Source organism: Aptenodytes patagonicus, chromosome 7 (genome assembly GCF_965638725.1).
Source record: "Aptenodytes patagonicus chromosome 7, bAptPat1.pri.cur, whole genome shotgun sequence".
Taxonomy (NCBI): Eukaryota; Metazoa; Chordata; class Aves; order Sphenisciformes; family Spheniscidae; genus Aptenodytes; species Aptenodytes patagonicus.
In genome coordinates this window covers 66,297,227-66,319,955 of record NC_134955.1, presented here as the reverse complement: position 1 = coordinate 66,319,955, position 22,729 = coordinate 66,297,227, and the positions used below count along the sequence as shown (strand labels likewise).

Below are 22,729 nucleotides of genomic sequence, written 5' to 3'. Positions count from 1 at the left end.
TCAGCCCGTTGTAGACAAAATACGTTCATGCGCTAGTACGGATGAAAACCTTTTCATTTGGGTGAATGCTTACAAAGTCATCCAGACTAGGAACGGGTTTTGTGTTTAACCATGATGGAGCATTTTTTCAGCAGGCTCGTGACTTGCGAGCTCTGGCAGTTTGTGCAGGGCAGATCTAGGAGGATACCCAGCGGGTTTTTGTCCTCCTCTGCCCCGTGGGCAGTTGTGCAGCAGGAGAGGCAGAGTGCTTCTGGCTCGTGTCTCTGCTTCTCGCCTACCCCATTTCACAGCCAAGCTTGCTAAATAAATAAAACATCAGTCAAAGGCCGAAGGAGTTAATGTGGTGGGCTGTGAACTGTGGTTTTGGAGTCGTGCGAAAGCAGCGTCCGTTCTGCTGCCTTTGCAGAGGAGTGGTGGCAGCCGGAAGAGAAGGGGGGGGCAGCTTTGGGGGGGCTGGGGAGAGTAATCTCCTTTTGATCAAAGCTTGATACCAAGATGGCTTTTCCCTTTATTTTGCATTTACTGAAGAACTTGGTTAATGATTTATCAGTTCATAATCAACCCTATGCTCTTCCCAGCAGTTAACTACAACCACTGTTGGAGATGTACAAAACCCCACTCTGATGTTACCTAAGCTCCACCGAAGGAGTGTTGAAAGCCGTGTCTTTGAGCTTGTCCTGGGTGAGCAGTTGCTGCGTGTGGCTGCACCTCTGCAGGAGCGCAGGAGGTTAATGCTCGCGGTGTAGAAATGCGTGTGAATGCGTGCGTGTTGTGGGGCAGACAGGACACGACGCACACTCATTTCAGTTCTTGCTTAGCGCTGTGTGTAACGAGGAGAAATCCCTTTGACTGGTTGTGTTCCCTCTGGTTACTGCTTTGTTGGGTAAAACTCTTAGAATTAAGAACTTTAGAACTCCAGAATTTTAGAAGAACCTTAGAATGGAGAATAACCAAAATCTTTCGGTGGTTCATTTCAGAATTGCACTCTTCTGATTTTGTCAAGAATAAAACTGTAGGGCCTGGGTGGATTGCTTTGAAGAGGAGCAATGATCATTCAAGTCATCACGTGTTTTGGCTTGTGTGGATGTGATCTCAGAAGGTTTCTGATGTGTCCTTGCAAGTTTGTCATTTCCCTTTGTCATAGAGAAAGGAGTGTTTGTGATTAATACGAGGTCAGTGGATTTATTTCTATATATAAATAAGCGTGCTGCAAAGAGACTTGCCTCAGCAATGGATATGCAGTACTCATTGTTTTTAAGCAATGCCACTTCTTATTTTAGTAACATTTTGGAAGCGCCTGTTCCTGTTTTGAACATGAACATTAGGTGAGAAAAGAGTAACTGAGGCTTGCTGGTTTTAAACAACCTTCAGTGCCCCTGTGCTTGGCCCCTGAAAGATTGTTCTGAAATAATCTTCCTGACCTCGAAAAAGCTTGTCAACATTTTCTCAGTGTAAGTTTTGTGGTTCATTTCTAGGTGACTAAACAGTCTCCTTATGTTAATAGTCCTGGACATATGAAATTTTATTTGCAGAGAAATGTGGTTTTGTTTTTTTTTAATTACTTCAGCTGCACAAAAATACTCTTTATCCATGCCTGATAATTTTTTTCACTGTCAACGATAAGAACAGGACCTTTTTTTTTTTTCCTCCTTTTAAATATATATATTTTCAGCCAGTAAATGGGTAGTTGCAAAATTCTGTACACCTATGGTATTTATTCTTACTCCATCTCTAACAATATTAAGCAACTGTTTCCACAGGAACAGTGCTCTTTACAATAGACAGTGTTGTGGCTTGCTTCAAAGCCACAGTCAGAACATGTAGGTGTTTTAAGAGTACCAGATCTTTCCATCTCTCGCTATGAATTTTCCAGTGGGTCATTACTTGTTCAGACTTTCTATCTCGGTATCCGAAACCACCACAGTGCTTCATATTACTGTGTGTGGTAATGTCCCATAAGCCTTTCAAGTGCTGCTGGGCTGCAAGAGGAATCTTTTAGATTCATAAAAATCCGAAACTCATGGTGCAGCGGTGGTAAGGATCTAGTCAGCGGCTCCAATGCAGCTAGTTTAGGATCTAATTCTTCACTTCCGTAATCTTATCTGTGGCTCTTTCAATATCGTGCATATTAGGAGTTGAACAGCGTTAGGTGTTTTATTATCTTTCTTAGGGGACTGTGTTGGTAATGGTTCACTTAATTGGATGTCTGGCAGCTATTAGAGGGACTGTATCTCTTTCATTTTCTTCCCCCCCAAGGTTGTTACTGAGTGTCCTGCTCATACGGAGGAGAGGAACTGTTTGACTGGCTTCTCGGCTTTATATGACAGGGCTCGGTAAACCTTAAAGAAGGGAAGTTATTTGATTTTTATTTTGAAAGAAGATAAATGCTGTCCAAGAGGTTTCTGGCCTCAGCTGGTGAAAGCTCTCTGGTTAAGGTTATAAGACTAAAATTGATGTGACTTTTCCTGGAGTGAATAAAATTTTGCTTTGGGAATTAAGGTAGTGTGTCCCCCCTTCAGCAAGGGCTGTTTGTCAATGGGAAGAGGAGCATAAGGTCCACATTAGCAGTGCCACCCAGGTAAGGAAGTACTTTTCTCCGGAAGGGAATTTATACTTTTAAACATGTTAGCTAGTGGGCTGGAGTTAAAAGCATGTGTGTTTGTAGTATAAAGCACATGCAACATTGGCTGTGGCACAGATAAAATGCCAGGCCTTCCATTCGCAAAGAAACTAAATATTTATCAAGGAGGGAACATGACAGCAGTTGTCCTAAATATGATGGCCTTGTAATGGAGCCTGTCCTGCTCTTGGCTTACCTAGGATTGCCATGTGCTTGGACTTGCAGTGATCCCCAGCAAAAGCTCTGTTTGAAGAGAAGAACATTTATCTGCAGCTTTGCAGGTGATGTTGAGCTTTGGATGGGAAATGTGGTCAGCATCAGGTTATGTTCTCGATTGACATGTGAGCAAAACCACTCCAACCATGTTCTGACCTTTTCCCCTACAGACCCTTTCTGGGTTTCCCGCCTCCCTCCTTTTTTTTAATCCAGGGTACATCTTGGTCACATTGGTTGAGAAGTGCTTCCTCATCTTGAAACCATCCTTTGGAAAGGGAAAAGGAAATATTAAAAAAGGGGAAATACGTGACAACATGCTGTTGGTAGATGCCAGCAAGCTGCCTGTCAGCTTGCAGTTGCACACAAACCCCAGAAGTGCCGCCTCCTTCGGATGGAGGCAGATGGCTGGGTCAGCTGAACAGCGTATCCCAGTGACACGGCACCTCGTCACCCATCCGGTGGCCTGGAGAAGGCTGGAGGCCGACGCTATTCAGCTCCTTCCTGTCTCAACTCAATTGCTGGAGTCACAGCTATGACTTTATGATCACAAGTGGGTAGTGAGATCATCTCTCTCATGAGGTAGATGAGGAAAACTGTAATCACTGACTTGATGGGACTAAATTGCTTGGTCTTGGACGGTCTGTCTCTTATTGCACTGCTTGGCTTCAGGATTTGGGGATTTTTTTTCCCCCCCCCTAATCCTTTCTGTGCAAATATACAACCCAGGGTCCTTCACTATGAAAAAACTCATCTACGCACCCTTTTTTTAACTGCTGTTTTACAGAAATATTTTTATTGTATTCTTCCCCTCCAAAAAAAACCCCAAAACCACCAAACCCCAAACAGAAAAACAAACCTACAAACAAAAACCACTATACAAATAGGCTATGATCTAACTTGGCAAAGCAAATGTTGGCAATAGCATGTCCTTTCTGGGTGTTGTCAGCTGCATACTGGATCCCAACCTACATTCTTTTTGCTGCGTGAAGACTTGACTGTGACTCCCGGAGCTGGACCTCATGGGATTAGAGCGGAGACATGAGCGGTAACATCTGGACACCAGGAGCAAGCATCATACCTTCAGGAATGCTGGGGGAGTGCATGCCTTGGCACTCCTTTTTTCGTACCTTTAGAAACAGATTAATTGGCTATGCGGCCAGAAACTGCTACTGCTTTTACGTGATGTTCTGGGATGTGTGTACCAGAGACGTTAGAAAAATCCCGTAAGCTGTTGGCAGGGAGTGGGAGAGGGCTAAAGTACTTTTAACCTTCCTGTCCATCTTTCCCTGTGTCCCAAGCAGATTCTCTCCTGTGAGACACCACCCATATTTGGTAGTTTGCTTTTCATCCTTCCATCTCAAATCATTTGACAGATCATCTTGCAGCGTGGAGTGTGAGAGGAGATGTGGTGGATTAATACTGGCTGGATATAAATGTTAGTCCTTAATAGTTTCAGTGTTAAGAAACTGCCAGGTGAGGAAGTGAGAGGAAGAAGAAAGAAGTCACTGTGATTAATTCAAGATGTGGAAAGAATGGTCAGAGCATAAGTGCTTAGGCTTCTCCATGGTGTCACAGGCCATGCCAGGATCTGGGTTTCAAAAGTTGCTGGAGTTAATCCCTCCTTTTTGTATCCTCGCTAAGGATGAGTAATTCAGTTAAGGCTTTAAATGGGGATATCCGTAATGGGAGCTGTAGTTCTAAAGACTGGCATGCCACTGAGACGTGTCATCTGAAATCTTAGGTTTTGTCAGAAATATTGCTGATAACTTGATTTTGCACATAAATTAATTCATTGTGATACTGACAGGGGTGGTGTTGTTGTGTGCTCCCCCCCCACCCCCCCCCACCCCAATGCACTTAGTGTAAGGCTTTATAGTCACTGAAAAGAGTGATGGGTTCTGGTGCTGTGGAGCACCTGACTCTTCTTGACGTCTGGACCGCTGTGCAGTCGAGGCACGCATTGCTTTCATGGGTACTGTAGAGTCTTCCTTGCACTTTTTCGAGGCGATGTGCCTGCTGTGCAGTGTGCTAGGTCGGGCTTTTGAAGACCACAAGCACTGTTTCTAGCTCTGCTCTTGCCATCCCCATACGTTGCTTTCCTTGTCAATAAAATTGATGGTGTAAGGTTTCCTCAGCACCCCAAGGGGCTTTGCGGTCTTTGGTTGAAAAGGTGGAGATGTGTATGATTTCATATATGCAGCTCCTTTCATATGTCACATTGCTTTTAGGAGAGATACAGCAACACTGCTGTAGGAATGCGATACGAGGGCTGCAACAAGGGGATGGCAGCCTGCGTGGGAAGCTTCCCTGGGTGAAAGCAAGCACTGTGGGCCTAGCTGGCACAGAGGTTCCCTTAGCCCTCCCATCCACATTTTGGGGTTCCAGCTATCCCCAGTGTAGTGCTACAGCAGCTCTGGAAGGCAGGCTGAGATACGTGAGCAACGATCAGGACAGATAGCTCTTGGCCCCTCATGCAGCAAACAAAACATTTGCCAACCAAACAGCGTAGTGTTGGGTATTGCAAGGCCCTCTACTAAGTACAGATCTTTTCGACTCTTGGTGTCGACGGAAGAAGAGGGGGTAGGTGCCTGCAAATCAAGCCCTCTGCAGAGTTTTTGGTTTGCATGTGAACCTCTGTATCGCGGAACCCCAGCTTCCTGCCGTCAAGCTGCAGTCATCGATGCTTATCGCATCTCACTCCGGGATCCTTTTTTTTTTATTTTACAGCACCCATTAGTAGTGATCAAGCGCCATAAATAGCTGGACCTTTCCAGCAGGTTGCCTTTTTCTATACCACCAGGACTTAACTTTTTAACTGTTATTAAAAAGATGGGATTTGGCTTTTCAAAAGTGAGTCTCTGACAGAAGTGGTTGGAGTAGCAGAAAGTTGTGGCTTCTCCCCTTTCTACCTGGGGTGTTGAGAAATTTGTTGGATTGTATCTGGAGGACTAATGGATTTTAATGGTTCATGGTCTCATCAGCTGTGGCCTGGTTTTAGAAAGAAGAAAGAGCTATTGGACAAAAATGGAAAAGCAGCAGTACACCAAATGAATTATATGTAGTAGGAAGATATTTTAGAAATAGTGACACACCTAATGGAGACTCGAATGAGAAGAATTTCACAGAATTTTAAGATTATGCAATAAAACCTATGAAAAGAAAATATTTTCCAGCACTGAATACTGGAGAACAACGCAAGTGTGTAAATGAGCAAGGTGCTGGGGAGACAACTGCAGAGGGGTTCTTTGCAGAGTATTGCAGCTGGTTTAGGGGTCCACAATTCCTTGGGTTGGATCCATGAACAGGATATTGAGGGCCTTGTCTGACGTTGTACAACCCAGTGGCTTTCCCCTAAGTCACACAGCGCTCTCCTGCTGTAGCTGTGCGGTGACGATCCTTGGGCGACCAACAAGAGTGCCTTGAACACAGAACCTCAGACTATGATGCAGACATTGCTGCTTAATGTAAAGTCATGAATGATTCATAAGCCTGCCTAGATTTGTTAATAAGGTTAATTAAAACTGCAGGTGAATGCCGTGCCTTGGAAGACTTCTCCTCAAGACTGAGAGCATCGTTATTGCTTCTCTACCCAATCTTTTTGTTCCTCCTTCTGTATTTCTGCCTGGTGCCTGTTGTGTTCCTCTCTGGGCAAAACCCAGGTCTCTGATGTGCGCTGACTGGTGCATGGGCTACCTGGGCTCGCTCCCTCGCTAGCACTCACCTGCCCTTTCCTTGTCAGGGGACATCGCATCAGTGCTAAGCTCAGCTATGGCAGTGTTTTACTTTGAGGAAATTTTGCTTGCCAACTCATTGCTATGGTCCTTGGAGCGTTTCCAAGCGGGAAGTGCCACCAACTTGCCTGCTTGGCACCCGTCAGGGATTTATTACTTTATTTACTTTCTTTATTACTGTAAACAGCAAAACTGGCACAACTTCCTGGTTTTTCTGCCAAGTTATATTGAGTTAATATATGTGACAGAAAATATGTTTGTTGATCGTCTCCAGAACTTGGAGTTAGAAAATGGCATTTCCTGCATTGTGTACTCGGTGAGAGACCTAAAACGTGAGCTGTCAGCATCATCCCTTCGCAACTCCTGTGTCCAGAGTGTAATAGCTGAAATGGTGTCCCAGGGCTCTGTAGCTGCTGAAAGATTTTTGTTTTGTTGGTAATAGCTGGTTGTTGAAGTTTATTGACCTGTTGTTACTGTTCATTGAATGGAAATAGAAGAATTTTTTTTGTTTGTTCGTGAAAGCTCCTAAGTCCTCTCAAGAGCACTGTCCCACTTTCAGCCTCTTTTACCTGCAATTGCATATATAGGTGTTTGCAGGTAGATTTCCATACATTGCATATGCAAAGCCGATAGCCTGATACCAGCTACCGAATGTGCGCATGGGTGTATTTGCTGTAATCAAGTGTTCAAACAGCTGAAAATGAAGCCCTGCATTTACCATCCTTTAATTTAGTGGTCCTGCATTGATGTCAGTATCTGCTTGTTAGGAAATGAAAGCAATCTGTGATTTCTCACACTCTCCCCCTCCATCCCTTAAAAAAAAAAAATAAAAATAGCTGTAAGAGGAAGACAAGAGGAGTTGGGAGGAAAATCGAGTGATAGACTGGACATGGTGGTATTTGGCATGGTGTTACAAAGCAAGATGTATGTATAATAGTTTGTGCGCAGCAGAGCTAAAGCTCTGCTTGTATGTGCATGTGGTAGGGAAAGGCAGAATGGGTCCTGCCCACGCGATTTTGGTTTCTCGTGGGCTATGGTCGTACAGGCTGTGGGAGGGAGCCGGGGGAGGCAGCACGAAGGTGTTGAGAGGGCCCCTGGGAACTGGTGTCTGCCCCTGCTCTCTGCGGTCAGCTGGGCTGCAGAGGCTGTTCAGGGAGCACAGAGCAGCCTTTGCTCTCTGCCTGACATCTCCCCTGGCCGCCATGTACAGTCGCTAGAGCAAATGAGATGCTGTTTGTTGGCCAGGTGGAAAGGCGGAGCGGAGTCGCCTGCAACTTGATGTCTCCCGGGTGCGAGGTTGGTTCAGAGCAGGCTTTTTGCTGCCTTGCTCCTATCCGCTCCCCAAGGCTTCGCCCGAAAGGGGAGACCTTGGCCTTCCAGGGCTCTGTATCGCAGTAGCGCTGCTCCACCAGCTTACCCCGTCTCGCTGTACAGGAGCTCTCCGGCAGCAGCGGCTCGCTGCAGGAGCCGCGTCAGACAGGAAGCCGCGTGCCGCAGCGTGGCTGCGCCCCGGCGATCGCAGAGCCGCCTGCGGTAAGCTCGGGCTGCGCACGCCGCTTCGAGAGCTGCTGACAGCGAGCTGGCAGCAGCGTGTGAGACCACCTTCCTCCCCTGACCCACGGGCCCGGCTGGGGAGGGTTGACAACAAACCGCCCCATTGAATCGAGAGGGGAAGGCTATGAGGTGGGAGTTTCAGCACCCGCTTTGCTGTTTGCGGGCGGTTTGCAGAGTCATCCCACGCTTGGCATGCTCTGTGCCCTCAGAAATTGGACCCTCGCTGCTAGGGTCTGGTCATCTTTCATGTTTTCTTCTCGGCCCGTTTACCACCCTAGTCATTTCTAGCCCCACACTCATCTTGGAGTTGTAGATGAAAGCCCTCCTCTGTTGCAGACTCCAGGGTATGCATGGGACTCTTAGATGCTCCCCTGTCCCCCATTTCATTTTGAGTTTCACTTAAATTTCTGAAGGAATGGGTTCTTGCTCAGCGGTGGTACTGTTGGGGTCAGTGCCCAGTCTTTGAGAAACTTCAGTGCTGTGGGACTGATAAACAGGCAATTGGATTCCCTCCCCCTGCCACGTAACTCAGGAAAAAGAGATCAGAAATCCCTCCAGAGAGTAGTTGTTGTTGTTCTTTAAAAATATAAGGAGAACAAAAATATAATAGTCCCTGAACCAATTGTGTGTGTGTGTGTGTCTCTCTTCAACTTTATAACCCTACAATTTTTTTCAAATATACTAAAGAGCAGGCACCTGCAACTATTACTCATAAATCATTCATTGTTTTAGAGGTGGGATTTCTCAAAAGCAATATAAGTTGGTGTAACTCCAGTAGGAGCAGGCTTTGGCTCATGCTTTTGAAAATTGTATTTTTTTTTTGAAGATTTGAAACCTCTTTTTTTATCTATGTTTTATTTGTAGCCCTTCAAGCAGGTTTTCTTGGCAGGAATTTTCACAGGATAGATAAATGTTGTTGCAGCCCTTGCTCTTCCTACCCGAGCAAATCTCCTGTTGAGGTGGGTAGTCTCTTGGCTGAAACCAGACTAAAATTGATTAAAGAGTCCAGGATTGGCTAAGAGTCATTAGTTGTGCGTGATTGTTCATGGCTGGCACACAGCTTATAATTATGCAGCTTGACTGAAAACAAAAGTAATATTTTAAACAGCTGTCCTGGAACAAAAAATTAGAATGACAATATTACAGTAATAGCTGGAATAACTGGTTATAGGAGTTACGAGAGAGACTAACTTTCCACCCATTTGTGGGTTTACCTCCAGAGTGTTAAATATATGGCAGTAGCAGTTGTTGGAAAGGTTTGTTTTTCCCCCTGAAACTTTGACAGTTACCATCACTTGCAGGAGGCAGAAGTTTTGAGCCTTCATCCCCTACCAGGGGATGGCCAGGCTGACCCCCAAGGGTCCAGGTATCATCTCTAGGTCTAATCGTGCATCTACTGCAGCTGGAATCAGTGAGCTGCGAGGGCTTCAATGCTCTGTGAATTCAGCATGGTGCATGGACCTACCACTTAACGCTGCGGAAAGGCTGCCAATCCCACCTCTATGTCATCCTGTGCTCGCTCTTTGTTTTGAGACATGGCATCAAAATTAAATCTTGATGGGAGCAGGGAGATGCTGCTGTTTGGCAGCACCAGATTCAAAGCTCAGGTGGAACAAGAGCTAGGGTTGCTGCCATTCACCAAATGGCATCTCCTAGGGCCTCCCCTGCACGGAGCTTATCATAGAATCATGTAATAGTTTGGGTTGGAAGGGACCTTTAAAGGTCATCTAGTCCAACCCCTCTGCCGTGGGCAGGGACATCTTCAACTAGATCAGGTTGCTCAGAGCCCCGTCCAACCTGACCTGGAATGTTTCCAGGGATGGGGCATCCACCACCTCTCTGGGCAACCCGGGCCAGTGCTTCACCACCCTCAGCATAAAAAATTTCTTCCTTCTATCTAGTCTAAATCTACCCCCCTTTAGTTTAAAGCCATTCCCCCTTGTCCTGTCGCAACAGGCCCTGCTAAAAAGTTTGCTGCTGTCTTTTTTATCCCCGAAGGTCTCCCCGAAGCCTTCTCTTCTCTAGGCTGAACAACCCCAACTCTCTCAGCCTTTCTTCAGAGGAGAGGTGTTCCATCCCCCTGATCATTTTTGTGGCCCTCTTCTGGACCCGCTCCAACAGGTCCGTGTCTTTCTTATGCCGAGGGCTCCAGAGCTGGACGCAGTACTGCAGGTGGGGTCTCCCCAGAGCAGAGTAGAGGGGCAGAATCCCCTCCCTCGACCTGCTGGCCACGCTTCTGTTGATGCAGCCCAGGATGCCATTGGCCTTCTGGGCTGCGAGCGCACATTGCTGGCTCGTGTCCAGCTTTTCATCCACCAGTACTCCCAAGTCCTTCTCAGCAGGGCTGCTCTCAATCCCTTCATCCCCCAGCCTGTGTTGGTACTGGGGGTTGCCCCGACCCAGGTGCAGAACCTTGCACTTGGCCACTCAGCTTGGTGTCATCTGCAAACTTGTTGAGGGTGCACTCAGTCCCACTGTCTGTGTCATTGATGAAGATATTAAACAGTACCGGTCCCAGTGCGGACCCCTGCGGGATGCCACTCGTCACCGATCTCCATCTGGACATTGAGCCGTTGACCACTACCCTCTGGATGCGACCATCTAATGAATTCCTCACTCACTGCACAGTCCACCCATCAAATCCATACCTCTCCAGTTTAGAGAGAAGGATGTTGCAGGGGACCGTGTCAAAGGCCTTACAGAGGTCCAGACAGATGACATCTGTAGCCCTTCCCATGTCCCCTGATGTAGTCACTCCATCATAGAAGGCCACTGGGTTGGTCAGGCAGGACTTGCCCTTGGTGAAGCCATGCTGGCTGTCTCAAATCACCTCCCTGTCCTCCATGTGCCTTGGCATAGCTTCCAGGAGGATCTGTTCCATGATCTTCCCAGGAAGATCATGGAGCTTGCTATGGGTTGTTGAGAAACTGTCCATGTCTGCCCTGAGCACTGCAGACATTTCTGCGGTGGAAATTACTGCGCTAAGCACTTGCCAGCCTTTGCAGGAACGAGAAGATACTTGGCGCCCCATTTTTTTTCTTTTTTTTTTAGGTACACTGATTTGAATCTTTAAAATGGCGTGCTGTGCATTTGTAGGAAAAATACTTTAATCTGTTGGTCTGGAAATGCAAAATCCCCTTTGTATTAGAGACCCCTGAGGATTTTTCAAAGGTGCTTGACTTGATAGACAGGTGTCTGTCAGCCTCGAAACGTACAAGAGGGACTGATTAATCCAGACACTGTGTATTTGGCTGAGAAAGTTGCTACTTGACCTGTCCAACAAAGGCATGCTCAGGTGGAGGTGCTACCTTATTAAAATACGGAAAGATCTGACATTCTATAAGCATGATTTGCTAGGAGCTTAAACAAGAAAAATTAAAAGAAATAACTAGAGGCATGTGAAAAACCAGCTTTAGCCTAACCCAGACTTTCAGCTCTTTCGGCTGAACAGAGCCTTGGGAATTGCCTCTACAAATGACTGATTATATATGCAGTTCTGTTAATTAAATTTAAAAATTGTGTAGGAAGTCAAAAGATACAGCTACTTGTTTAATTAAGCTAATTAAGTCCCCAGGTAGCTTTTATATTTGCTTTATTCACTGCAAGTGTCTGGCTTGTTCTGTTTTTGAAGCCACGTCAGCATTGACATGGCTTAGAAAAAGGTTGTACTTCTAGGATGCTTACTAATTGTGCCTGTGGGGAAGAAAGGACAGAGCAGCACTGGGAGAAAGGATGTTCTGGGCTCCAGGGTAAATGCAGTCGTCTCTTGTGTCTGATCCAAAGACAATAAAAAGATTCCCACCAATTTCAGTGTACCGATCGGTCTTCCTAGACTGGGCTATCTGTTGTGGGGAGGGGAGGAAAAAAAAAATTCTGATCTTGCGTTTGCAAGAATTAATGCTCGTGCCAGATGCAGTGTTGAAGATGTCTCTTCATCCCGGAGGTCCACCTCGTCTCCATTTTGGAGAGCGAGCGACTCGCAGGCAGGCAGCCAACCCTTCAGATCTGCCTCTTCACATCCGCGGCGAGTTTTTCGGAGAGGCATGCCAGGCTCTCTCGGAGGCCGACTGACTATACCTGCTCTTCGAGTTCAGTGGATGCTTCAGCTGGGTGTTGATATGTTGCCTGAGAGATTACCCTCCTTCTGAATTTGTTTTCCAAACCTCTTCCATTGATGAATCACGCGCGCGTGACCAGTTTTTATTATATGTGTGAAGGCATATGATTAAGGATTCCTGTTTTGGTCTCCCTGCATCTGCTTGCTCCCGAACTAGCTTTTTTTTGTAATGCAGAGAAGGGGAGTAAATAACACCTGCCTAGTTGTTGGGAACAACATTAATACAGTCCTTTTCTGGAGAAGGTGTGCGAGATGGTTGACTGGGGCCCCTCCTTGTGGGAAACCGATCCCTTGCAGCTCCCTTTGAAGTCACGTGGGAGCTGCGCGATCTCAGCAAGTTCAGGCATGGGGCACCGTGTGAGTGGTTTGAATTAGGAGCAAAGTCCTCCTCGGTCCTGTGTTCAGCCTCGCTGCCAAAGTGTTGCATCTCACAATGGAAGCGTAATGAAACCGCGGCTGAACTCATCAGTCTTTACCTGCTCGTTTCCAGCTCGCTTGCCAAAATCCTCCAGCGCTTGTTTTCTCTTAGGTATGGCTGTGAAGTCCAACAGAAGTTAAAGTGTACGCTTAGCTCTGGGCCAAAATCCTGTGTTGTTCTTACAGATACAAAGGGGGTTCCTGAGCTCCAACAGTTGATCTTATCCACCCTTTGTGCTATGGAGGAACGTGCCGTCTTCCATTTCCTTGAACTAGAAGAGAGTGGCGATTAAAGGCTTTACTACACTGATAAGCACACTTTCCTCTCCCGGTTAGCTAAAACTTGGCCAAGTTACCTCTAAAACATCCAGAAAGTCGATGTTTTTTTTCCCAGCTGTTCTCTGGGGGACCAGGCTGAGGATGAAAGCGCTGCAGAGAGGGGAGGGTGATTGCTGTTTACAGCTATGCGTGCCAATGGTGTGATGCTGCACGCCACCAGTTTAGTTTGATTTATTCGGAGATCAGTGTACCTCATAGCATCCGCAATATCATGCATGCATAAAAATTCAGACTTCTCCTTTGCTTCTCCCAATACAACAGGACTTTTCCCACTGCGGTGCAGCTCCTGCTCTGATATTAAACCTTCCAGGCAGAATTCTGCGATTCCCCAAAAGAAGTTATCCAGTGCCAAATACATCTTGGCATTAGGAAACTTTTCTCTGTACTTATTACTCTTTGAATATTGTTGTTAAATACATACAGATGGTTACATTCCTGTCTCACTTATCTTCTATTTTATGATATAGGAGTTCCCCCTTAGCATCATCTGTGCTGCCTTCAGGCTGCTGAGCTTCTCCGAGCCTCTCCTGCTTTCTTTGAGAAAATCATCATCAGCTGCATTGTTGACCCAAACTGATTGCATAGTCTGCTTTGGACTTTAATTATTCTGTCAAGAATAATACTGTGGCCTCTGCTTCTCTGTAAAAACACAGTTTTTTTTCCTTTAAGCAGCCACGGTCAATGCTGGGAAGAAAAGAAGTGAGAAGCAAAACTTGGTGTATGCGTGGTACTTGTGTTACACCCGCACTGCTGTTGTGAGGCTGGATCTCGAGGGTGTTCGCTGATGCTGGGAGGTACCGACATTGCTGGAGCCTTGCTGGCGCGCAGTCAGGGCCTGGGCTGCCAGCCAGCCGTCGCTAGATAGGGTTATCCCTTCCATGGCTGGAGGGCCAGTCCTTTGGCAGCTGCTTCCTTTTGAAGTGCCCGAATCTTATTAAATAACAGAGCATAGTCAGAAGTCCTCTCAGTCTGTGAAAGTAGGTGCTAGTGATAGAAGTTCTTTAGTGACTGCAGAGATTGAAGGAGGGCTTATATTAGGAGTTCCTCCTTTTTGGGAAGAAACAGGGTACCACACTCCTCATTTGTGGGCATCTGGTTTCAGATGGTTATAGGCATATTTCTGCATGCCCAAATGTGGCTGCAGTTGCTTGCTGGGTTGGTAAAGCTATCCCAAAGCATGTGCTATTTCTGCAAAGCATGAAGGCAATAATGAGGGTGTAAAGCAGGGGCAGGAACAAGGGGAACCGTGCTGCAAGCATGGCTGAGGTTAGCCCCAGGGCCCGGGCTTAGCAAGCTCCTTGCTGTGCATGCCGGCTCAGCGTGTGAACATCCGTCTGGCTGCACGGGCATCGCAGGTTGTGGTCCAGCAAGTGTGAGGAGCTCACAGGAGTTAACTGCTGCCAGCATGGGGCCCCTCCACGTTGTGTGGCTGTGGTTCAGGTGGTCCATGCGATGGCGAGAGGAAGCATGTCCCGTCAGGTGGGTGTTGCTGTCCAGGAGCTGCTTGGTCCTCTGATCTTGGGCAGGCTCATGGGAGGGCAGGTCTGTGGTCAGACATTTTCCTTTCAGTTTTCTAGGTCAGAGATTATTTTCTGTTTCAGGCATGTTCCACGTATCTGGGAGTTTATCTCCGATATTGCATTGGCTGCTACTTAGCTGGTCAAATTTCATCTTTAAAGGAGATCACAGCAGGCCCAAAAGGCAGGCTTTTAGCAGTGGTCTATTAAATTTAATTATTTAATTTAATTGTATCTTATCTTTTGTTGTTGCTGTTGCTATCAATTTAAGACCAGAGAAACTCTTAAGACTGTCTGGTTTAACCTCTTGTATAGGACAAGATTTCACTATTGGTCCTGCATCCAGTGGGGTGCCGGTGTGCCAAAGTTTCAGCAGCTCCTGGCATGCTGGATCTTCAGTCCTCATTTTGGAGCCTTTCAGCTGTAATTTTTCATTAGGTCCTGCTAACATGTGCCATGAGAAGATCTTGAGTGTAGCTAGATCCTCTCTATTGAGTGCTCTTGAACTGTGGTATAATATGAGCACAGCTGCTTCGTTGGTGTAGGGGATTTGACTGGTCTTTAATCTTGGAGTCTGGAGGGGAGAGAGGTTGTTTTATAACTCTCATAAATCTCCTGCTATTACTTTCAGAATTATTTTGTTCCTATTTTGTCAGACTATGCTACCCTAAGCAGCAGAATCCCCTTTGCAGTGATGGAGAGCAAGGTGTGTCACAGAGTTTGGACCGACTTTTGTTTGTGCCCAGCGTTGAAGGTGGATGATGCTTTTGTTGCATCTCCTGGTCTCAGCCCAGCTGCTTGTGTCTTGACAAGCCTTTTCTTTTAAGACTAAACAAGGAATGCAGGATTTGCTCAGTATCCCGCTGGAGACCATGTATGTCAGAAGAAGGGAGGAAGGATCCTCTTTGTGAATGTGAAAGCAGGAGTCTAATGTATTGCTGTGTATGGAGACTGGCAGAAAAATGATAGGCACTGAAGAATGATTTTGGGAACCTAAGTAAGTAAGGATTTTCCCATAAAATCTGAACTCTTGATATCCCATAAATCAATTTGGGTGACTGTATATGTATATATATTATCGATATTATATATTTTTGAAAGAACCATTTCTTTACAAAGCTGCGTATCTATCCAGTGAACTGAAATTTAGGTAAAAATGATGCATGATATCACTGGAGTTGAAGTTTATTTGGGGAATGTCTTCGATATTAATGGAGTCAGAGGGCTGTTCAAACACAGCTTCCTAAAGCCAGCGTAGTAATCAGCCCAAGCAAACATGAAAGTTAATATTGAGTCAAAGCTAAATATTTAATTTAAATTTTCCCTGTGAGATTGATTTGGTTTTGGTGTTTGGTTTTTTTTTTTTAGTGGAAAATATAGTGTCCATAAAATCAACATTTTGATAGGATTTTCCCAAGCAGTTCTAGCTTCCCTGTTTTGTATCCCATTGATAGAGATGTGTCACTTCTGGACTGTAGCTGGAGTTGTGTGAATAGGATGTTCTCTCATCCTTTCTCTGAAAATATTTGCTCTGCTCACCCTAACAAATTCCCAATAGTTTAAAAAACAATTTCTCTACTTCTGCGACAAATTGCAGGCTAGGGAAACGTATGGTGATGGTGTGTGCTGTCTCTGCTTCCCCCTCGCTTACCCCAGAAGATTGTTTTCTCTCGGCTCGCGTTAGTGAAGCTGCAGTTAGGATCCCCAGGAGCGGAGGTGCCAGCAGAAAGCACTGCTACACCTTAACACTGCAGAGTCGGTCCGGCGTGGGCACCTTCTTCCCCCGCCTACAGCCGCGCAGATGCTTTCTGTCCATTTGTAGCGTGGCTGTTTGGCTCCTCCGTTAGATATATAGAGTTCAGCTTTCTCTTTTACTTGTATAAGATGTTATTCCCTTAAAAGGACCGGTTGGTTTGGCAGGGCTTTGCAAACCACGGGCAAATGTTGTCTGGATTAGTGGTGGTCCATACACCGTTGCTCTGGGAGCTTAGGCTTGTAGTTAGAGGTTTATTTGAATGATGTGATATGTGTTAACACTGGAGAGGAATTGAAGTGTTGGCAGGGTACATCACGTGTTACGCAAGAAAAAAGAGGGAGCCTGGGCTCACCATCCTTTCTTGCAGGACCAGGAAATATTTTTCTACTCCGCAGTGTGCACACCAAGGTGTATTAAATTGTGGGCACCTCCGTGACGAAACTCGGTGCTGCTGACATAGAAGTCTTGCTTCTATTTCTGCCAGACCAAGGAAAGGTGGCTGTACAAGAGCAGAGAGGGTTTGAACGATCATGTTTAGTCATGCCTCCGGAGAGCCCTCTTTTCAGAATTCCTGTTCTGCACAGATTATCGATACCCACGAGGTGTGAAGCTCCTCTTTGCTGATTTTAACCTTGCAATTTGGGGGTGTATGGAGGGGTGCCTTGGTTTTGTTTGTTTGTTTGTTTTTAAAGTGAGATTTCTGTGTAACAGCCTGCCTCAAACTTCAGGGATCCTTAGCTGTGATTGGTGCTAAAAACCAGCTGGTGAACGAAAAAAACAAAAGCAAGACCTTAATTAAAAATGTAACTAAAAATGAAAAATCTACTCACCAAAAGATAAATACCTTCTTTCAAGGACAGGTTGACTGACACTGGGATTGAATCTCTGATCCCTAAAATTATATTCTGTATCTCTGTCTAATTTAGATTAAACGACAACAAGTCCTTAGGTAACGGCACTAACGGTTTCCTGTTTTCTATGGTTTAAGGCCAAAAGGTGATTTATGTAAGAAATCAGTGTTTACCCCGGCACTGATGGTATTTTGAGAGACTGAAACAATTTCAATGGGATAAGATATAATAGGGAGGAAATACCCATATAATTCACCAAACAGATACGTATGGATCTTTTCAGAGAATTGCCTGTGTTTTAATGTTACCCCCTGCTTCATTTATCTGACAAATTGGAACACTATTAACCATATTTTATTTTATTTTTTTCTTTAATCTCTATTTCCTGTAGCAAGGTTGAGATTGTTCAGCACTTCTAGGAAAAAGAAGGAATCAAGTTCCTTATTTTTTTATAGAGCCCTGAACGTTGAACAATTTGAGCCATGGATGCTTGATTTTTTTTGTAAAGTTAAGGGTGTGCATGAGAATACATATAGAGAGCTTCAAATATTATAAAATCTTGGCAAGATTTATCATGCAAAATCCCGAAAAGGGTCTTTGGCTTGAAAAACAATCTTCTAATGTTTCCTTTACTTTTTCAGGTGGATTTGGAACCAGAAGGCAAAGTGTTTGTTGTCATAACTCTCACAGGCAGCTTCACAGAAGGTAAGGGAATTATTTTGGCCTGTTTCCATTAAGAGCTGGACTCTGGTGTATACTCTTGCCGTCAGTTACCAAGCAGTATATAAGCAGATGGCATTCTTCACACGGGCCGTGTGCTGTTGTGCGCCGGAGATTTCTTGAGCGATGGGGGAAAACTGGAAGGGGCTATTCGTAACAGGTCACACTGCGCGTGCCCTCTGCTCTGCTGTTGGTCTGATCTCGGTGCTTGATCTGGTTTATTTATCTGAGGTTGTCCTTCAAACGGATTGTTTTTGTCACTTGTACTTTTCACCTGGCTGCCTCTTGAAGGGCAAGCTAAGGAGCATGTAAAGCATGTTTAAAATAGAACATGTTTAAAACATCTGGGTGATTTTTATTCCATAATGTTTCCCATCTACTTCACATGCATTTCTGTTTCCCGAGTTCACTTTGCACAGGAAACTTAGAAGTTTCTTAGTGCGACAGCTGCCCTGAAAAAGTATCTGGGTGGATTTTTTTTTTCTGTAACTGTCCTTTATAGTGTCATGTTTTTAATTTCCCTGTTAGTTTACTGTGATACCAGTTATGAGCGTGGATGTGAGCTCTGCTGGAGAAACCCAGGAAATCTGGGATGGGGCTCAGAAAAAGTTTATTTTCTTCAGACCTGCACCATGGTTCTTATTTGTTTTAGCTGCGGCCTGAAACTCCATTTGTTGGGGGGCGTTTTCTGTACAGAAGCCAAGAATCGAGGCAGGATCTGCTCCGCTATCTGTTACCTGCAGCCTGGGAGAGCTCCATTTTTAATGCTTTCTCTTGCTCTGCCCCAGAAACTGATTGCTCGGCACGAAGGCTGTGCCGGGGGCTGTGGCATGGGCAGCCCACCCTGCCATGCTCTGTCGTGGATGCGAGGAGTGTGCAAGCTGGAGGGGTGCTTGCTTCAAGGGTTACAGGGGAGCTCTGCTCTCCCGCCTCGCAGTTCCCCTAGCTCACACCTTGTGCTGGGTGCCCGGGCCTCTCAATGCCTCTGCCTGTTTTTCAAATGCAGGTTTGAATACAAGCCTTGGGCTTTACTTGGAGGCTTTTGGGGAGCCATCTCACTCTTGCTGAGCTGGCAGCCTGATGGGTGCTGGGGCTCAGGCAGCTGCTCGATGGGGAGCTGCTGCCTCAGAGGAGCTGGTGAAGCTTTTGGTTTTCTTTGCGTGGTTTATACCCCACGAGTGCTCTGCTCCTGGCAGGATAGCTGTGGCCTTTTAAAGCGTTTGAGCCCAGTCCGGTCTGTAATCAGCTGAGCCACACCTGAGGGCCCAGCAAGGGTTTGCAGGGAGATGGTGTCCTCCTCCTCCGCAGCACCCCCAGCCCTGTGGCGTGGAAGCGGTGGCAGGGTTTGCAGACATCCTTCCCTGTGTGCAGCTGGGGCTGCTCTTACTCCTAGGGACCGTGGGCAGGGCGTAATCCTGCTTGCAGGAGGTATGTTAGGAGGGAGACGTGAACAGAAAGCCTGGCTGGCTTTGACTCCTAAGGAAATGTATGGTCTCGGGGTGATGGAGAAGACGAGGAATATCACACCCTGGCACTGCAGCAGGGCAGAGGACCAGAATTCACTTTTCCATTGAAGTTCACTTTCTGTGTAAAGCTGAGCAGGCCACGCAGCATCACTGCAGCTTTCAGTTCTTTCTCTGTCAAGTAGCAATGCATGTTTTACTCTGCCCAGGTGTTAACTCTGGGGTCTGGGAACTGCTCTCACATTTATCCATGCGTAAAATGTTAACAGATTGTTTAGCCTTTCTCCTCCAGGGAGATGTTCCCTACAACTGTGCTTTGACAGGGAGACATGAAGATTACTTTTTCAAGTTAATTTGGGAAAAGCTTTCTGTTTGTAACCAGGAGAGTGCAAAGGTGTGCTAGGGAGACGTGGAAGACTTTTTTGCAGGTCCAAGGCAATGGCTCTTAGACAGCAATAGGGGTGAAAAGGACATTAGAAATTGGCTTTAATTGCCTATGATACAGCTGATGATGGAGAGAGAGTTGTATTGAGATCAAGAAACTAGAGGGCTTTTACTGACCAGCATGCCAGTTTGCATCCACACGCAAGCATGTCACGCTTGGCCATTTAAAGCAGGGTTGAGCAGGGATGGTGGGCTAGAGCATAAATCCAAAGTGTGGTTCGAACTCATGCTGGTTGCTAAGCTATTGAGACATGTTGCTAACAAGGTCTCAAAGACGAGAGATGGAGAACCCAAATGTTAGTACCACTACTGCTTTCCGAGGAAAATGGGAAATGTTGGAAGTAGTTTACTTCTCTTTCCTCTGTCGTTACTGAGGATGTGTGGACTTACAGAACAGGAGGATCAAAGGTGGCTCTTGAGGCGTTTCTTGACTGGTTAGTCTCATGTGTGGTCACATTTGGAGTTTCCAAGAATAGACATAATCCAGGACAAGCCTGAGTGCAGATACTGACTTCTCCCAATTGTTGGATAGTGGAAGCATCCGTCAGGGAGGGGTTTCCTTCTGAAGAATGGTGAGGTCTCTTTCATAACGTCATGTTTTGTTCTATTTTTTCCTCTCATTTTTTCCTGGAAATGTGAAGGCTCAGCATTGTATTTGAAATTTAAGGTTTTGGAAAGAAGTCTGAGAATAACTCACAACTTGAAACACAAAAAGGGGCTTCCCACTTGTTTGCCCTAATCTGGAGGGCAGCCACTACCACATCCTCACTGCTAGTTATGGCTAACGCGTCAGAGACGCTTGAAGGCTGTGTGTGTCTATGGGTACACAGAAAACCCAATGTTAGTTTGCATTAGATCCCATCAGGGTAGAACGTAGACCCACGTGGAGTTTCAAGAAGTATGATGTTTAGTACTTTCGATCATTTTCTTGTGACTTATAAATCGTAGAATCATGTAATAGTTTGGGTTGGAAGGGACCTTTAAAGGTCATCTGGTCCAAGCCCCCTGCAATGAGCAGGGACATCTTCAACTAGATCAGGTTGCTCAGAGCCCCGTCCAACCTGACCTGGAATGTTTCCAGGGATGGGGCATCCACCACCTCTCTGGGCAACCGGTGCCAGTGCTTCACCACCCTCAGCATAAAAAATTTCTTCCTTCTATCTAGTCTAAATCTACCCCCCTTTAGTTTAAAGCCATTCCCCCTTGTCCTGTCGCAACAGGCCCTGCTAAAAAGTCTGTCCCCATCTTTTTTAGAAGCCCCCTTTAAGTACTGCTAGGCTGCAATAAGGTCTCCCCGAAGCCTTCTCTTCTCCAGGCTGAACAACCCCAACTCTCTCAGCCCTTCTTCATAGCAGAGGTGTTCCATCCCCCTGATCATTTTTGTGGCCCTCTTCTGGACCCGCTCCAACAGGTCCGTGTCTTTCTTATGCCGAGGGCTCCAGAGCTGGACGCAGTACTGCAGGTGGGGTCTCACCAGAGCAGAGTAGAGGGGCAGAATCATCTCCCTCGACTTGCTGGCCACGCTTCTTTGGATGCAGCCCAGGATACGATTGGCCTTCTGGGCTGCGAGCACACATTGTCAGCTCATGTCCAGCTCTTCATCCACCAGTACCCCCAAGTCCTTCTCGGCAGGGCTGCTCTCAATCCCTTCATCCCCCAGCCTGTGTTGGTACTGGGGGTTGCCCCAACCCAGGTGCAGAACCTTGCACTTGGCCTTGTTGAACCTCATGAGGTTCACACGGGCCCACTTCTCGAGCTTGTCCAGGTCCCTCTGGATGGCATCCCGTCCCTCTGGTGTGTCAACTGCACCACTCAGCTTGGTGTCATCTGCAAACTTGCTGAGGGTGCACTCGGTCCCACTGCCTGTGTCATTGATGAAGATATTAAACAGTCCCGGTCCCAGTGTGGACCCCTGCGGGATGCCACTCATCACCGATCTCCATCTGGACATTGAGCTCTTGACCACTACCCTCTGGATGCAACCATCTAACCAATTCCTCACCCACTGCACAGTCCACCCATCAAATCCATAGCTCTCCAGTTTAGAGAGAAGGATGTTGCGGGGGACCATGTCAAAGGCCTTACAGAGGTCCAGACAGACGACATCTGTAGCCCTTCCCATGTCCCCTGATGTAGTCACTCCATCATAGAAGGCCACTAGGTTGGTCAGGCAGGACTTGCCCTTGGTGAAGCCATGTTGGCTGTCTCGAATCACCTCCCTGTCCTCCATGTGCCTTGGCATAGCTTCCAGGAGGATCTGTTCCATGATCTTCCCAGGCACAGAGCTGAGACTGACTGGCCTGTAGTTCCCTGGGTCTTCCTTTTTTCCCTTTTTAAAAACGGGGGTTATGTTTCCCCTTTTCCAGCCAGTGGGAACTTCCCCGGACTGCCACGACTTCTCAAATATGATGGATAGTGGCTTAGCAACTTCATCCGCCAGTTCCTTCAGGACCCGTGGATGGATCTCATTGGGTCCCATGGACTTGTGCACCTTCAGGTGCCTTAGATGGTCTCGAACCTGATATTTTCCCACAGTGGGCGGCTCTTCATTCTCCCAGTCCTCGCCTTTGCCTTCTGTGGCTTGGGTGGTGTGGCTTGAGGACTTGCTGGTGAAGACTGAGGCAAAAAAGTCATTGAGTACCTCTGCCTTCTCTGTGTCCCAGGTAACCAGGTCTCCCGTTTCATTCTGGAGAGGGCCCACATTTTCCCTCATCTTCCTTTTATCCCCGACGTACCTATAGAATCTTTTCTTGTTGCCCTTGACGTCCCTGGCCAGATTTAATTCTATCAGGGCTTTAGCTTTCCTAACCTGATCCCTGGCTGCTCGGACAATTTCTCTGTATTCCTCCCAGGCTACCTGTCCTTGCTTCCACCCTCTGTAGGCTTCCTTTTTGTGTTTGAGTTTGTCCAGGAGCTCTGTTTCTGCCTGACTTCCTCTTTGTTGGGATGCATCGCTCCTGAGCTTGAAGGAGGTGATCCTTGAA

The 22,729-nt window shown here is 46.5% G+C and overlaps 1 protein-coding gene across 1 annotated transcript in view; it reads left to right on the top strand.

The window, feature by feature from the left end:
* Nucleotides 1-22,729, top strand: part of PRKCH (protein kinase C eta) — a 123,910-nt gene that overhangs the window by 11,865 nt on the left and 89,316 nt on the right. Inside the window, exon 2 of the mRNA XM_076345639.1 lies at nucleotides 17,760-17,823. Coding sequence (XP_076201754.1) covers nucleotides 17,760-17,823 — 64 coding nt within the window. The remainder of the gene's footprint in view (nucleotides 1-17,759; nucleotides 17,824-22,729) is intronic.